The 17,750-nt window shown below is 56.7% G+C and overlaps 1 protein-coding gene across 1 annotated transcript in view; it reads right to left on the reverse strand.

Annotated features, from left to right (window-relative positions):
- AHRR (aryl hydrocarbon receptor repressor) overlaps nucleotides 1–12,243 on the reverse strand; it is a 78,438-nt gene extending 66,195 nt beyond the window's left edge. Inside the window, exons 1-2 of the mRNA XM_068990708.1 lie at nucleotides 12,153–12,243; nucleotides 2,700–2,772 (exon numbers count right to left, since the gene is read on the reverse strand). Coding sequence (XP_068846809.1) covers nucleotides 2,700–2,772; nucleotides 12,153–12,243 — 164 coding nt within the window. The remainder of the gene's footprint in view (nucleotides 1–2,699; nucleotides 2,773–12,152) is intronic.
- Between the last annotated feature and the right edge of the window lie 5,507 nt (nucleotides 12,244–17,750).

Raw genomic sequence — 17,750 nt, forward strand, 5'->3', positions numbered from 1 at the left:
ACGGTGGGGGCAGGGACCGGTCAGCCCTCACGCAAGGGGTGGGGGCCGGTCACCCCCCACGGCTGGAGAGCAGGGGCCGGTCACCCCCCCAAGGCAGGGCGGGGACACGGTCACCCCCCACAGCGAGGGGCGGGGGCTGGTCACCCCCCAAGGCAGGGCGGGGACACGGTCACCCCCCATGGCGGGGTGGGGACACGGTCATCCCTCATGGTGAGGGGCGGGGACCGGTCACCCCCCAAGGCAGGGTGCGGACACGGTCACCCCCCACAGCAGGGGCAGGGGCCGGTCATCCGTTGCGGCGGGGGTAGGGGGCAGGGACCCTGCAGCCCACCTTGCTTGCTCCAGCGTGGGCCCACCCTGGGCCTCCGGGGAGCACGTTCTTACCTGGGCTTCTAGCAGATTCCACCTGCAGTCCATTGACGGCAGGCTCCAGACTTTCTGTGCCCACCCACAGCCCACAGCCTTGACGAGGGGGCAGGACTGCAGCGGGCACGTGGGGCTCGCACTCCCAGGAGAGCCCAAGGGCTCTGGCCCAGGCACCTAGCACACATCTCAGCAGCCTCCCCAGCCTTTGCAACCCACAGACACTGGTGCCCAGACAGGCCAGCAGGGCCATGTCCACAGGCACAGCTGAGTGAGTGTGCCCAGGTGTCCTTCACTGTCCCTGAACCACAGACCTAAAAACCCAGCACCATGACAGATCGGTAAGGAGAACACTGCTCACCCAGCAGAGATCCTGGGAACAACCAGCAGCCACAGGGAAGAAGAAGCAGATTCAGAACACACGCCTTCCAGCAGGAAAGACGCCGAGGGCTCAGAACTGCTAAAGGTCTATTCAAGATCTTCTAGGAAAATTCTCATAAGCTTGATGCAGGGAAGACCTTTCTAAATGTGACATGAAATTAGCCACAAAGGAAAAGATTAATAAACTCAACTACATGAAAATTAAGTGCTTTTTGCATGGCAAAGAATACCACAAGTAAAATAAAAACTGACAGAAAGTATGTGAAACACGTTCAAGAATCTGTATCCCCAGTGTACAAAAAGCTCTCACAAATCGAGAGGCACAAAAACATAAACAATCCGATAGAAAAGTGAGCAAAAGCTGTCAGCACAGACAGTCACAGAAGAGGAGACAGCGTGTCTGCCAGGCTCGAGCCTGAGAAAAGCACCCACATTCCCCAAGGCCCGAGGAGCACCCTGTGCCCGGCAGGACTCGGCTCTAGTGCCGGCCAGTGCGGTGACACCTGTGAAATCACAGACGCCACACTCCCGGCCTGAGCAGCGCCACTTGTAGGAACACACGTGCCTGTTGTGTCTGGCCTTGATTCACCTGCTTGCAAGCTGATAGCTCGCTGCTGGCTACTGATCCTGGCTGAGGCACCAGCTCCCCAGCTCAGCAGGAAACTCACTGCTCACAGCAGAGCAGGCTGCACCCCTCTGTCTGCGTCACTGACCCACGTCCCCGGGTCCACGAGGGTGACACAGAGGCGGCCAGGCAGGGGCTGCAGAGCGGGCTCTGAGTCAAAGCCGAGGCATCTACCACTCCCACCGTGAACGCTCAAAGAGCCTGCTCGGCCCACGAGGAAAGGCCAGCACGCGGCCAGAGCCACCGCCTCTGCAAAGACGGGCGAGAGCGCAACACGCAGCCCGAAGTCACAGCAGACACCCGTGAGGCGGCCTGAGCAGGCGCTGGCAGGAGGCTGGGGCCTGCACAGCGCGGTGCGCCCTGAGCTGCTGGACAAGGGACCCTCGAGGAGCAATGGCACAGGCACGCTGCCAGGTGTGCAAACACGGCCGGCCCCTCGTGCACAGAGGCAGGGAACTGCCCCGATAAACCCTGCTTTGGCTGGTTTGTGCATCACTGCCCTCAGCCCCCAGGTGTGGACATGGCCCCTCGATCCTGGTGGACACACCCCCGCCCCCGGATCCCAGGGTAAGCAGCTGTGTCTCCAGGTCCTTTCTCTCCCTATCCAAGGAGACACGTGTTCTCACCAGAGCAGAGGACGTTGCCCCGCCTCTCCCTGGGTATACAACTCTGCTGTCCCCCCGCCCCCCTCAGACCAGGCTGCACACTTGCCCCCGGCCCCATCCCAAGGTCACAGAAGCCACACAGCTGACTCAGGGGACAGCCACTTTCCAAGGTCCAGCCTCACCAGGCTTGCAGCCCATCCTTGGGGCTGGAGGGGGCCCACTCCTGTCAACCTCTCACGGGGTCCTACAGCCCCCAGGGGCCAGAGGGTGGCCTGGGCCACAGAAACCCGGGCGCCCACATGGGCGCGACTGTAGGGTGCCTGCTGGTGGCCCCGAGCTGCACTGGGCAGCCACAGACCGGACTGGCGGGGTTGTGCCGGGGGCACCCTCCACTCTGCCTCCTGGAGGCTGGAGCACGAGCCCGGTCTCCTTTCACTTGGGGTGAAGCCCAGGGGCACTGGGGCGTATCCAGCCGGAAACAGTCTCATCCAGGCAGGGGCTGCCCCTCGGTCGGACCTCAGCTGCAATCAGGGCTGGGAAGGCGGCCCAGGGTCCTGCCCCCGCACCCCGCAGCCAAGACCCCAGTATCCTGAGGGTGCCTGGCCCTCAGGAAGGCCTGACAGAACCCTTGCCTCACTTGCTTTCTTCCTAAAATTCCCTTTTTCCAATGGAAACACAAGGCCTCCCCTCCATCAGTAGCTGTCAGCAAAGACATGATACTTTACTGTTTCTGAACGGGCTTCCTGCGTTTCCTCCCGGCATACAGGCACTCTCCCGGTGGGATCATCGTCTTGGGCCCTAAAAGACAGGGAGCATCGAGTCGGTCACGTGAACGGAGCCGGTGTCCACACATCGCCCCAAACCCTGAGGCAGTGGCCGGGGCATGCCCCCCGAAGCGAGGCACGAGAGGGCATGATCCCCCCCCCCCCGGGTGTGAACCACAGCCCCCAGGCCCAGGCCCTGAGCGTGGGAGCTGGCTCCTGCCATGCCCCTTCTCCACGGGCAGCCCCTGGGCCCCCAGGGTGGCCCGAGGACCCGGTCCTGTCACCACGCCCTTGAGAGGACAGCCCTGTGCTGGGAAAGCTCCTGGCAGGCAGAGCCCCTGAAGCGACGGAAAGCAGCAGGACAGCAGGCCGCAGGCACAGAGGGCCGAGTGCTGGGTCAGGCTCCGGGCAGGTGCCCCCTCCTGCTGCCTGTGGCCCGTGTGTCCCTCCCAGCAGCCTGCCCCCCCCGAGGCCTGCACTTCTGGGCACACAGGCTTCCTCTTTTCTACGTAGAATCTCTCTAGACGCCACCACACCGGGCATCCTCTTTGGCCACTAGCTCAGAGCTGCGCTGAGCCCGCTGACCACGCCTGGGGGCCGCCAGCTGCAGTGTGGACGCAATCACTGGCGGAGGGAGCAGCCCCGTGACCATGGCCCAAGGCCGGGCAGCCTGCCCATCACCTCAGGACACACGCCAGAACCTCGGTTTCCCGTGCAGTGGGGCTGAGCCTCACGGACACCCTGTAGACCAGCGACCCCTCGGCGTCAGGCTCCGGGCCAGCAGACGCGGAGAGGGGGCCAGCAGCCCTGCCAGGCCTCAAGTGTCCAACCTGGAAGAGGAAGCAGATTCAAACTCACGATTTCCACCCTTTCCTCCACGTTCAGCAAGTGATGTGAAAATGCCGGAAACATGTCATGAATCCACTCTAAGCATAAGAAACACACTTTGACTACTGGCAAAAGTAGGTAAAGTAAATGGATCAAAAAGGATACACCGATCCAAAGTCCAGCTGGAGTAGCCGTGTGAGTAGCTGAGTGAGTGTCAGACAAAGCTGACTTCAGACGAAGGAGAGTCGCCAGCACAGAAAGGGACGCAGTGCATGAACGGGCTGTCTTTCTCAATGACAATGCCCCACTCAGAGCTTCAAGATGCATGAAGCAAATAAACAGAAAATCACAAAGGTTGTGGAATATCCAAACAACAGACATAGACTAACTGAACTATATACAGACCCCTTCACCCAACAACAGCAGAGTCCTCACTCTCTGTAGTTGGAACATTCAAGACAGACCATATTCTGAAATGTAAAGCAATCCTTAACAGACTTAAAAGAATAAAAATCATACAAAGTATGTTCTCTAACAATAATGGAATTAAACTAGAAACATACATGGAAAATTCACAACTATCTGGTAAGCAAATAACCACAGGTCAAAGAGAAAGTCTCAAAGAAATTTAGAAGTATTTTGAATTGAATGAAAACACAACACATCAGCCTTTATGGGGTACAGCTGAGCAGTACTTTGATGGACAGTGGTAACATGAAATGTTTATAGTGGGAAAAATTAAAGGTTCCAGGTAAGTAACCTAAGCTCCCACTTTAAGTAACTACAAGAAAACAAATCCAAATCAAGCAGAAAGGTGGAAAAAATAAAGAGGAAATATCAATAAAACTTATGTTTCTTCTGTTTGTTTGTTTTGGGGTTTTTTTGACCTGGAGGCATGTGGGATCTTAGCTTCCCAACCACAGATCAAACCTGCACTCCCTGCATCAGAAAGCAATGCCCTGCCCACTGGATTGCCAGAGAAGTCCCTCAGTGAAACTTAAAGCAGGAAAACAGAAAAATAAATGAAGCCAAGAGCTGGTTCTTTGAAAAGACCAACAAAATTGATAAACCTCTTGCCAGGCTGATCAAAAAATAGAGAAGAGACAAAGTACCAGTATCATGAATAAAAGAAGGTGAACAGAGCCGGACCCTATGGTCCTTGCCCCCCACCAATTCCTCTGCCTGTCTCCTGTCTGCAGAAAACTTCAGTCAAAGAATCAGTTTAATCGGAGAAATGAGCAATGAAGAAGCAAAGGGGAACAGGGACTAAATAGCAGCGCAGTCGTTAGGCTCAGTCAAGGACCTTCGGCTCTTTCTCAAAGGCTATACGTGATATCCTGAGCCGTATCCTGTGAGCTGTCTTACAGGCACTGAAACACCAGGTGGAGAATTTAAACTGCATGATGGCTAGACTGTACCCAGGAACTGGCCTCAAAGAAATGGTGACAAACTGGCCCGGAGCTGAAAATTAACTGCACCTAAAACCACCGAGATGATGCTGGTCAGACCACCGATGCCCAGTTTGAAGATGACTGTCAGAGCTGACTGTGCTATTTCCACATGTAGAACCCCGCCCCCCCCTTCTGTCCTATAAAAGCTCTTGCCCTTTTGGTTGCCAGTAGCGGGGTGGAAATCAGCCTTTGGACAGACATTGGCCATCCTCTCTCTGTCCCAGCTGCCAGCATCTGAAATAAAGCAAAGTTTCCACAAACCTGGCCTGTTTACTGGCTTTTGGGCAGCGAGTAGCCAGACCCCACATACCTTTTGGTAAGAGATTTTGCAGCAAGCAGCCCACCTCACTCTTTTGGAAACAAAGGGACATCACTACAGATCCCACAGCCATCAGAAGAAAAGCAAGAGAACATGGTCATGAACTTAGCTGTGTGCCCTGCAAGCTCATGTGCCAGAGCCCTGGTCCCACATCTGACTGCCCTGGAGACTGGCCTTCAAGGAGGCGATTAGGCCTAAATGGGGTCTTCCAGGCGGAACCCTGCCCTGCCAGAACTGCTGGCCTCACAAGAAGAGGGAGAGAGCACAACACTCTTCACTGCGTGTGAGCTAAAAAGCCCCTTTTCACCAGAAATCAGGTCAGCAGGCACCCTGATCTTGGACTTCACAGCTGCTGGAACTGTGAGAAATGAATCTTCACTTTTCACAGGTGTTGTTTAAGCCCCTGAGCCTGTGTGTTTTGTTATGGCAGTCCAAGGAGACTAAGGGGCTTCCCTGGTGGCTCAGATGGTAAAGAATTTAGCCCATTTAACCCGATTCAATCCCTGAGTTGGGAAGATCCCCTGGAGAAGGGAATGGCAACCCCCTCTTGCCTGGAGAATTCCATGGACAGAGGAGCCTGGTGGGCTATGGTCCCTGGGGTCACACAGAGTCAGACACCACTGAGCAATAACACTTTCACTAAAGGGACTAAGAAAAACACTCTCCCCACAGATTCAACAGTTTAGATGAAATGGACCAGTTTCCTGAAGGACATAAACTAACAAACTCACTCAAGAAAAATAATCTGCTTAGCCTGTATCTACTCCTATGACAAACAAAAGCAAGAGCCCAGGTGGAGTCACTGGCAAATTCTACCAGCTGAAGGGAGAAACCATACAATTCTCTGCAAAAACTAAAACCAAATTTAAACCTGACAACGAACTTAGTTAAGTTCAGCATTCCCGATACTAAAACCAAAGATGTTTACAGTAAACTGTAGACAAAAGTCATCCCTCACAAACACAGGCACGGAAATCTTCAATTAAATGTTAGCAAAGAGGAACCAGAAATATACAGAGAGCACAACATATCACAAGTGAGGTTTGCTCAAGGAATTCAAGAAATTGAGTATAATTCACTTTATTTATGAACAAGAGAAAAACACATATGGTCACCTCAACATATATAAAATGCATTAGGCCAAATCCATGTAGAATAATTTTTAAAACTCTCATTAAACTAGGAATAGAAGGAAGTTAATTAACCTGATGAAGTGTTAGTCACTCATGTGTGTCCAACTCTTTGTGACCCCATGAAGTGTAACTCACCAGGCTCCTCTGTCCATGGAATTCTCCAGGCAAGAGGACTGGAGTGGGTTGCCATTCCCTGCTCCAGGAGATCTTCCCGACCCAGGAATCGTACCCAGGTCTCCTGCACTGCAGATGGATTCTTTACCACCTGAGCCACCAGGGAAGCTCAGCCTGGTAAAAGGCATCTACGGAAAGATGTGCAGCGGACGTCACACCTAGGAGGGAAAGGCTGAGCACATCCCCGAGACGTGAACGAGACAAAGGTGTCCTCGCCATCATCCCCCAGTGTCCACAGGCAACATGGTGGTACACAGGGCAAGTGACAGAATTTGGCTACGACAAACCTCGTATAATAGCTGAGTTCAGCGAGGTCACAGAGAAAAAGGACAATATAGAAAAGTCAACTGTGTTTCCATGCACTAGCAATGAGCAACTGAATACAGATATTGGAAAAAAACATTCCATTTATAACAGCATCAAAATAAAAATTAAACATTTAGATATTTCAAGGGGCTTAATATGTGTAAGTGGGGCCCTAAAGAATAGGAGGGCAAAGGAGGTGACAGAAGTAAGCAAGAATAGCAGAAATTTGTCCAAACAATGAAAACTACAAACCTACAGATTCAGGAAGTCAGTGTATCCCAAGCGTAAGAAAGAGGGAAAAAACTATACAAGGCACATCAAAATCAACTCGCTCACAACCAGCAATAAAGAGGAGAATCTTAGCAGCTGCCAGAGACCACAGTGTTGGGCACAGAGGGGCACAGGTGGGTGTGACCACAGACGCCTCCTGAGAAACACGGGCGCGGAGGACACAGGAGCCGCACCCTTAAAGCACCAAAGGAAAAGGCACAGGAGTGGAATTCCTGACGCTGAACCTCACTGCGCAAAATCAAGGCTAAATAAAGACTTTTTCAGACATGAGAAAGCCGAAAGCGTTCGTTGCCAGCTGACCCACACTACAAGAAATGTGCAAGAGTGTCTTCAGGCCAAAGGAAAGTGATGCCAGATGGAAACGCGGGTCCACAAGCAAACAGAAAGCACAGGAAGTGGTCGCTGCACGGCAAAGATGCGGGACCCTTCTCCCGTTTAGATGCCTTTAAGAGAGATTCACTGTTTAAGCAACGGCGACAGTGTGCAGTGAGGTTTACGACCCACGCAGACGAGCACGGCAGCCACAGCACAGAGGCCAGGAGGGGGACGAGGCGGCGCCCCGGCAGCAACGGGACGCAGGGGATGGTCCCCGGGGACCCCGAGCGCCAGGCACCTGCCTGCTCCACGGGCCGGGCCCTCCCAGCACCTCTCCTCCGCAGTGAGCGCTGTGGGACACCGGCCACCACCAGGGGCTTCCGGCTCCCACGCATCCCGCCATCTGCGTGCTCCTGCCCACCCATGCCGGGGGCCGGGAAGCGGGGCGACCACCCCTACTCTCCTGGAGCCTGAACCCCCACACCCAAACGAGCCCTCTGGGCACCTCCCTCAGTCCTAAATACCCTTTTGAGCTCTCTTTTCACTGTTGCTGATACTTCTTTTGATTAACCGAAGTCTCTCAATTTTAAAAAATTAAGTAAAAAAAACCATCAAAGGCTAATTTTTAAAGTCTACACATTTTGAGATACACATACGCTAACACCTGTGGAAAAATGACATGTTGGCGATTGTTTCTACGCAATCTGGGGAGTAGGGTGGGGTTCATGCTGCCTGATGAATAGATCGGGCTTGTTATAAAACTCTCTCCACTTCTGTAGAAGGTTTGAAAACTTTCATAATAAAAGGGTTTAAAAGGCTTTGAAGAGAGATGTGGCATAAGAATAAACATGCGTGGTCTATGGATTTTCAACAATGAGGCCCTTCGATGGGGAAGAAGGGCCCCCTCACCAAAAGATTCTGGACAGCTGGACACGCACACACTGAAGGGTGGGGGACCCATCAACCACCGACAAAAGTCAACCAGTTAGTTAAAGACCTGAGGGTACGAGCTAAAACTGTAAAACCTGAAGGAAACAGAATGCTATGTTTCTTTCAGCCTTAAATCTGGCAATGGATTCTTAGAAATGTCACCAAAAGCATAAGTAAGGAAAGAAAAATGAGATAAATTGAACTTCACCAAGATTTAAAATGTGGACTTCAAAGGACACTATCAAGAAAGTGAAGGGACACTCACACAGAGAATATTAAATACAAATCACATATCTGATAAAGTCTAGTATCCAGGCTATAAAAAGAACTCTTCAAACGCGAAAACAAAGACAAACAACCTAATTAAAAATGAGCAAAGGACCTGAACAGATATTTCTCCCTCGAAAGCATAGAAACGGTCCACAGGTATGTAAAAAGACGGTCACATCATGAGCCTCTAGGGAAATGCAAACCAAACCCACAACGAGACACCACTCCGTACCCACGGTGACGACTGCAATATTTTTAAAAAGGAAAACGACAAATGTCGGTGAGGATGTAGGGAAAATGGGTCCCAAGTGCCTTGCTGGTGGGGATGGAAAATGGCACAGCTCCTGTAGGAAGTGTTTGAGAATTTCCTCAAAAAGGGCAACACAGAGTCACTATACGACCCAGCAATCCCACTCCTCTCCCAAGAGGGCTGAAAGCGCACGCTCAGAGCACACAAACACTCGGAGCATCATCACTCACAACAGCCAGAAAGCAGAGACCACCCAGATGCCCACGAGTCGATGAGCAGGTAAGTGAAACGTGGCCCACACACACTGTGGCCTGCCACTCGCCGCAAGAAGGGGTGAAGCCCTGGCGTCCTGCAACACGGATGGAGCTTGGAGACGCGACTCATTGGGACGGAAGGCAGGCCCCAAGGATGCAGCCCAATTCCATGGGGAGGAAACGTCCAGAAAGTAGGTGAATGCCAGGGGCCAGAGGGAAAAAGAAGGGTATGGCGTTTCCATTTGGGATGAAGAAAATGTTTTGGAATTAGAGGTGGTAGTTGCACAGCTTTGGCAATATATCAATAAATACCACGGTACTGTAAATCCTTTAATGGTCAATTTTATGTAATTGAATGTTACCATCCTGAAAACAAAGAACACAAATTTCTATATAAATGGAAATAAAGTGTCTGGAGTGGCCAGGGAAATGGGAGTGGCAGAAAAGGGCCAAGCGGTGGCGGCGCTGGTGGGGTGTTCCCGGCGGGGGCAGGGCGGCTGGGCTGGGGTGTTCCTGGCAGTGCTGGGGCGGCTTCTGGGCAGGAGGGCAGCTGCAGGGCTTGGGGGGCAACAGCTGGCTTTGAAGCTGCGGGGTGACGAGTCTGAGGAAACGAGAGCTCTGGAGACGGGCTGGGGCGGGTGAGTGAGGCCTGGTGGCCACAGGCCGGAACAGGGATGGGTGGGCAGATGCTTGGGAAGGGTCCAGCCTTCTCAGCTCACCCGGAGCCACAGCTACCAGGCCTGCCCTTCTCTGGGAAGCCAGGTCAGAACCTCCGGGCCTGGAACCCAGAGGGCGAGGTCATGTCATCTGAATTGCAAGGCCTCTCAATGCCGGCAGGAGAGGACTGAGCCGCACCCAGAACCAGCCCAGCCTCAGGGGACACTGGCCAGGGACGTTCCCCCACACCCGTGAGGGGCCGGGCACCCAGAGACCCGCTGAGCCCCATCAGGACCCAAAGTGGTGGGGGGCTGACCTGCACCGGCCCCAGGAGACCCCTCCCCAGCGCCACCATTCCCTAAACGAGCCCACGGCTTGGATCAGGGGTGGCGCGGGGTGGGGGTGACAGGGAAGATGAGCTGGGGGGACACATCGAGGGGGTGGTGCTGACCCCTCACTTCCCTCCGTACAAACCCCCTCCAGCAGCAGGACTTGAGATGGATCCAGGCTCCCCAGTGCAGGCCTCCCCCAGCGTGCCCACAGCCAGCCCACAAAGGCCCAGGATGGTAAGGTCCTAAAAACGCAAGTTGTGGCACAAAGCACCAGCACAAACAAATACACTCCAGGCACCCCGTGAGGGGTGGGAGAGGAACCCCGGGATGCCACTGTTCCCTGGAAGAGCCTCGTCGGGCCTCAGTGCGGGCTCCATTTTCCTGACCACTTGCAGACTCTCCTCAAACAGATGCAGCCCTGGCGGGCCTGAACCATCCTCCCCAGAAACGCACCGCCGGGCAGTGTGGGGCCAGCCTCCCAGAGCTCGGAGCTGACTCGGCTGCTCGGAGGGATCTGGGCTTTCCCAAGACCCTTTCATGGTAAAAATAATAGTTGTCCACTTCATAAAATACACATAAGCAGAAAACAAAAATAAAAGAGCCTCCCACACCACAGAGTGGTGCCCACAGCTCCCGCCCAGCGTGTGTGCCCCTGTCCACGCAGCCGCCCCACTCTGGGGCCAAATCAAGAAGTGGACAATGCTCAAGGTCCAAGTCCAAGCTCTGCCCAGGACCACCCCGAAGTCCTCATGGGCACACAGACCACAGGCGTGGTCTGCTGGCCCTGGCGGCTGGAGCCGGCACAGACTGCCGCCCCCCTCCCAGGGGACAGAAGGCCGCTCACCTGCCCACGAGTGGGTCCTGAGACCACCGGGACGGGGCTTGGGCCCAACAGGCTGCAGAAGTCAGGCTGGAGGCCCTGATGGCGGACGCTGGGCGGAGACCCGCCAGGCTCAGGAGCCCGCCTCCGCCAGAGGCCCCTGGAGACGGCCCGGGTGGGCCGGGCTGCTGACCAGGCCAGGAGAGGTCCAGTCACGACTGTCGAGTACCCGGAGTGAGAGGGCAAGTGCCCAGGGTGCGCTCTCACGCCTCCCGTCTGCACCCGGCCCCTTGAGGGTCAGAGCCTGTGGCCGGTCACACACAGGCCCCACGTGAGTCACCGGGCAGGCACAGCTGGAGACCCGCTGGACACTTCCAAGGGGGCAGCCTCTGGCCCCAGCCCCTCAGACCAACCGGGAGACAGACAGAGGAACCCCAGGGCCAACCTCCCAAGGCCTCTGGCCTTGGACCTCTGACTGGTCACCTGCCCTGTGGGCAGCCCAGTGCCTTTCACAAAGTGCCCACAAGCTGGGGATTTTCCACCACTCAAAATAAGACTTTAGGGAGAAAAATTTTCTTGGTGCCACTAACTGAAGCCCAGGGAATTCCTGGAACACATGCCTTCAGCCTTCTCCAGTGTGAGAACCAAGGCTGGCGCTCCCTGCCGGGAAGGAGGGGGCTGAGCTGCACACCCCCAGCTCTGGGGCCCCCCACCCTCACCAGCTGCCTTGGGGAGGGCTCAGGGGTTCAGTTCCAAGTCTCCCCCCAACCCCTAGCATCTGCCCGAAACATTTCCTAGGCAAACTGGGCCAAGAGCTAAGGGCAATTGGCCCAACTCTCCCAAAGCCGGGGGAGGGGGCTGTCCGACGCACCCAGGTCGGGAAGCTGAGTGACCACAAGCAATGGAAGTGCACTGGCGCCCCTCGAAAGTTCCTGTTTTATTTTTGGGTGAGCAGCTGCCGGTTGGACCCCCGGGCCTGGAGACTTGAGGATGGGGTGAGTGCAGGGGGACCCTTGGGGAGATGGCTCTGCGCGCGGGTCTCCACCGCGGAGCCGGAGCGGCGGAGCGCGCCCGGGGCACTTACCCGGCCGGCGGGGCGCGGAGGCTCGGGAGCGCCCGCGGGAGGCGTCCGCCGGGGCCGGGAGCTGTGTTGGCACGGCTGCCGGCGCTCGCATCTCAGGGACCAGGCGGCGGCTGCGGCCGCGAAAGGACAGCTCCACCCCGGCACGCGAGCCGCCCCGCCCCGAGACGACCGAGCCCCGGCGGCGGCAGGGGGCGCGCGCGTGCACCCCGCGCGGTCCGGGCCCCCGGGTCGGCTCGTGCGTCCCCGCCCGGGGCGTCCTGCCCCGCGCCCCTCTCTCCCCGTGGTCCCCGAGTCCGAGCGAGCCACGGTGGGCCGGTGCCCTGCGCCGCCCGCGTCCTCGCGGAGCGCTCGACGCCCTGTCGCCTCCAGGCTGCGCTGTGCCCCTCGGGGCCCGCATGCTCCCCGCGGGAGCCCCGGACTCTAGTCCTCGCCTCCAGTCGCGGCCCCCTTCCGCCCCGCCAGCTGAGGCCGGCGGGCACCGAACCGCGGTGCCGAGGTGCAGGGTCCGAACTCCCCTAGCCGCTGGGTCCCGGCATCCGGATCAGAATGTGTAACGTAGCATATACTGCTCTACCTGCTTCAGTGGGGTTATTGCTAAAACCAAAGGGTCTTACAGTTTAAAATATTAATATAGTACTTCCAACCTCGCACTTCCAGGAGGAAGTCTTGATCCGGACTTTTCTGGTTCACGGGAGCTAAGGCCTCCAGCCGACCCTTCCCATCTTTCCCGCGCTCCTTCCCTCTCTTCCACCCTGACCCTCCTACCCTCCCTCCATCTTGGTGGACATGTCCGGACTTTGGAAGGCCCGCTTTCCCTCACTGGGTTGGAGCTGAATGTCTGGCCCAGAGCCTCCCAGACATCCATGAACCTCACCTCACCCCCTGGGTTCTCCACAAAGTCTGAAGGGTCCCTGGAGACCTCGGCCCAGGGGCCTCCTTGTGTTGCTCGGCAATCCGGACCCTCCCCGGTCCCCGGGGAACCGCGCATTGTCTTCATGCAAGCCTGCAGCCAGCCCTGATCCCACCCCCACCCAGAGCCCCGGTCCCATCCTGACCTCACAGACCACAGGCCTCAGGACCTTGGCACTTGCTCCTGCTCCAGGAAATCTCTTCTGCAGATACTGGCAGGACTGGCGCTCTGATCCTCTGTCCTCAGAGAGAACATCCACCCCAGATCAAACCCTGCCTTTTACAGGGCTTATTCTTGCCTGAAATCACACAGATGTTTCTTTGCTCCAGTGTCTAATAAGCAAACTCACCAGGTCTATTCACTTCTACCTGAGGAAAAGCAGAGTCCCCACTCCAGAACAAGGACTCAAAGTGTCAGCTTTTATTATTACTGTTTTATATTACCTTTTGACATGGAGCAACATGCAGCTATGTGGCTGTATTTTTTAAGCAGTTAAAATCAGCTGCTGTATCTTGATTCAATTTTTGTAAAGTGCGTTGTGCGCAGAAAGACTCTGGGTGCATAACTCAGATCACAGGCGAACTTTCTTTTCTTTCCCTTGTAAAAAGTCCACAATTGCTGATTATTTTGCAGAAGCACGGAGTGCTTTTGAACTACTTTCATTGTTTCCCTTTTTGTTAAAAAGAAAGAGTAAGCACGCGTAAGACGTTGGGAGGGTACATCTCGGATGGCAGGGGCAACAGGGTCCCCTCTGTGAAGGCCAGGCCTGTAGGGGGCCCTCAGAGCAGGATGGAGGGTGGAGACCCCTGGGTGGGTGACAGAAGGACACGGAGCTTTGTTTACAGAGCCCGGAATCCTCTGTGTCCCCTCGAGCTTGCTGCCCGGGCATCATTCCTACGCGTCCACCAGCCCCCTGGGGAGCCCGCCTGAGTGAGACACCTCAGCAGTTCTTGCTGCCTCTTCCCGGGGCCGCCCTACGCCGAGCACAGCAGTGTCCACGCACCGCCCCTGCCACTCCAGCCTCCCGTCGGCTGTGCCTGCCCCAGAGCCCACGGCCTCTGCAGACCTGGGGGCGTCACTGGGACTGAACACAAACAGGGCAGCCCTCCCAGGGCGGTGCCTCCTCTGAAGCCCCAGGGACCCAGGGTGCATTCCCACCGTGAGCGTGACTCTGGGCCTGCCGGGCAGTATTCCCAGGAGGCCAGCAGGACAGAGTCCACACAGACCGTGGAGACACACGGCAGCTTGTGGGCGCCCTGTTTTATTCACCAGCGTGTGGAGAAGGAAATGGCAACCCACTCCAGTGTTCTCTCCTGGAGAATCCCATGTACAGGGGAGCCTGGCAGGCTGAGTCCGTGGGGTCGCTGAGAGTCGGACACAACCGAGTGACTGAGCAACGTGCCCACCCTGCCCACTGCCCCCCGCACTGTGCCCCTCTGGGGCTGCGACTCGGGCGGGGTTCTCTTCAGAACCTCCCCTCCCTCCACACTCAGGAACCCCAACTGCAAATAGGCTCCAGGTTGCTGAGTCTGCCCTCTCTCCCCTCCTTGCCCCGGCAACGAAGGTCCAACCAGCCAGGGACAGACTCCTCTTCCTTGGATCATTTGTCCTCCTAGGGTGGGAGGGTAGCCACCACCTGGCAGGGGAGAGGCTTGGGGAAGAGACCGCCCCCAGGTGCCTTCGCTGCTCACTGGGTGTCTGCGTCCGCGCCCCAGACCTGCCGTCCTGGGAGGTGGGTGACGTGACCGCTACGCGAGCCTGAGCGCCATCCCTGCTGTGCGGCCTGCTCCAACCACCCCACCTCCCCAGACAGCCAAGGCCTCCTCGAGGGCGGACGGGGTGCGCAGTTACTCTGCAGGTGCCCAGCACAGGAGCCAGGCCCCCCGGCCCCGGGGGACAGCGTGTTGCCCAAGCAGCCCTCGTCCAGGGCTGCGCTTTCTCTGTCCCCCCGTGAGGGGGGCGCCCGTAGTGCCGCAGTGCCCCCTCCCTGCCTGAGGGCCATCCCTGAGTGTGCCTGAGTGTGTCCCATGCATGTCCCTGAGTGTGTCCAGTGTCCAGTGCACGGCCAAGCAGAGCTTCCTGATCCAGGGCACAGAGCAGACGAGGGACTGTGCCCTCCGGCCTGGCGGGGGGTCAGGATCCCCAGGAGCCCTGCTTGTGAAGAGGGTGCAGCCAAGACCCCCAGGCTCCGCCCTCCCCTCCTCTTGCTCCAGGACCCTTCTGACTGGAATGCTGTCCGGTGTATCCTTCAGCTTCAGGCAGAGGCCACCCCTGCCTCCCTCACTCCTGACCTTTGGGTTTTCTGTTGAGGGGGGCCAGGCAGCAGGAACTTTCATCTATTCACTTCATCCCTAACCCTAACCTGCTACAGCCTCACAGCCCAGAACCAGCCACTGTGGGGACAGAAGGGAGGGGGAGGGGGAAGGAAGAGGCAGGGGGAGGGTGGGGAAGGGGGAGGGGAGGGGAGGGGAGGGGGAGGAGGGCAGGGAGAGGGAGGAGGGGAGGGTGGGGAAGGGGGAGGGGTGGGGTGGGGAAGGGGGAGGGGAGGGGAGGGGAGGGGGAGGAGGGCAGGGAGAGGGAGGAGGGGAGGGTGGGGAAGGGGGAGGGGTGGGGTGGGGAAGGGGGAGGGGAGGGGAGGGGAGGGGGAGGAGGGCAGGGAGAGGGAGGAGGGGCGGGGTGGGGAAGGGGGAGGGGTGGGGTGGGGAAGGGGGAGGGGAGGGGAGGGGCGGGGAGCAGGGAGGGTGGGCAGCTCACTGCAGCTACTTCCTTTCTTGCACAACCCGCTCCCCATGAACGGTGACTCACTTGGTTTTCTTTGAACCTGCCTTGTCCCCCACATCCTTTGGTGTCTGAGAAGCGAGCCTTCCGCAGCTCCGTGAGTCAGGCCGCCTCAGCCCCCGCCCCGACCCCTCAGGCCCCGCTGCAGGCTCTGTCCACCGGGGACCGGCCCCTTCTTCTGCAGGAGCTCCCCAGTTCCAGGGACGTGGGGGGCCTTCTCAGAAACTGCCCTGTCGGGCTGAGGGCGGCTCCGCAGAGTTCCCTGCTCCTGTCTGCGCCCGTGCTCCCCTCCAGTCCTCGCGGACGCACCTCAGCTCTGGAAAAGGCTCTCTTCTGTTCCGAATTTCTATTCCCCACAGTTCGCTCTGTTCTCTAGCTTTTCCCTTCCAGATGCTCTGCGTCCATTCTGTGTCATGTCTTTGACTAGAAGTGGTTCTTTTCTAACTGATGCGATGTGTCCGGCCGTCTCTGAGACTGTGGACGTCAGGAGTTCTGAGCTGCTCCTCAGGTCCTTGCTCTGCCCTCTTACAGGTGCCGAGGGAACCGTCCCGCGCTTCTCACAGAGGGAGGCACTGCTGGGGTGGACAGAGCGCTGGGCCTGTTGGGCAGTGCATACCTGTGGGTGCTGTCTCAGGGGCTGGCTCCTGCTCAAGGGCGGAGGGGCTCCCTGTTCAGGGAGCCCTCAGCCACCCCCTGCCGCCGCCCCCCTGAGCCCCCCCAGGCTCTGGGGACACGGACTGCCAGCCTTCCCCTGGAATTTGCCCTTCCTGGGTTCTGGGGGCAGACGTTTACCTCTCTGTTTCTGTGCGTTGCCGGAAGACAATTTCAATGAGACCTCATTGCTGGAAGCTAGTCTGCACCTCTGTGAACCAGGTGCGGGCCCAGCACAGCCGGGCTGGGTGGGGCCTGGTGGGAGGAGTGGCTGGGTCTGACGGGCCCCCTGTGCACCCACCTCTGCATGAATACAGCAGGGCCAGGGCACCCTTCTGCCAAACCCTGGCCTAAGCACGACTTACCACACGACCTTGGCCAAATTATGGGTCCTCTCTGAGCCTTCACTTTCTCATCTATAAAACAGGTAAGTATAGACCAACAAAAGAGCCCGGAAATAAACCCTCAGACTATAGTCAGGGATGCTTGACAAGGGCAGTGTCTTTGCTTTTTAATACACTGTCTAGGTTTGTCACAACTTTCCTGCCAAGAAGCAAGTGTCTTCTAATTTCATGCCTGCAGTCACCGTCCACAGCGAGTTTAGAGCCAAGAGGAAAAAACCTGTCACTGCTCCCACCTTTTCCCCTTCTATTTGTCATGAAGTGATGGGGCCAGATGCCATGATCTTACTGTTTTAAATATTGAGTTTTAAGTTGGCTTTTTCACAGATTATTAAGGAAATGCAAATAAAAACCACAAATAAGATACGACCTCACACTTATTAGGATGGCTACTGTCAAACACTGTTCAGTTGCTTCAGGTCAGTTCAGTCCAGTCGCTCAGTCGTGTCCAACTCTTTGCGACCCCGTGGACTGTAGCACACCAGGCTTCCCTGTCCATCACCAACTCCCAGAGTTTACTCAAACTCATGCCCATTGAGTCAGTGATGCCATCCAACCATCTCATCCTCTGTCGTCCCCTTCTCCTCCTGCCTTCAATATTTCCCAGCATCACAGGCTTTTCCAATGAGTCAGTTCTTTCCATGAGGTGGCCAAAGTATTGGAGTATCAGCGTCAGCATCAGTCCTTCCAAAGAACACCCACGACTGATCTCCTTTAGGATGGACTGGTTGGATCTCTTTGCAGTCCAAGGGACTCTCAAGAGTCTTCTCCAACACCACAGTTCAGAAGCATCGATTCTTTGGCGCTCAGCTCTCTTTATAGTCCAACTCTCACATCCATACATGACTATTGGAAAAA

This window comes from Capricornis sumatraensis, chromosome 18, assembly GCF_032405125.1.
Source record: "Capricornis sumatraensis isolate serow.1 chromosome 18, serow.2, whole genome shotgun sequence".
Classification (NCBI taxonomy): Eukaryota; Metazoa; Chordata; class Mammalia; order Artiodactyla; family Bovidae; genus Capricornis; species Capricornis sumatraensis.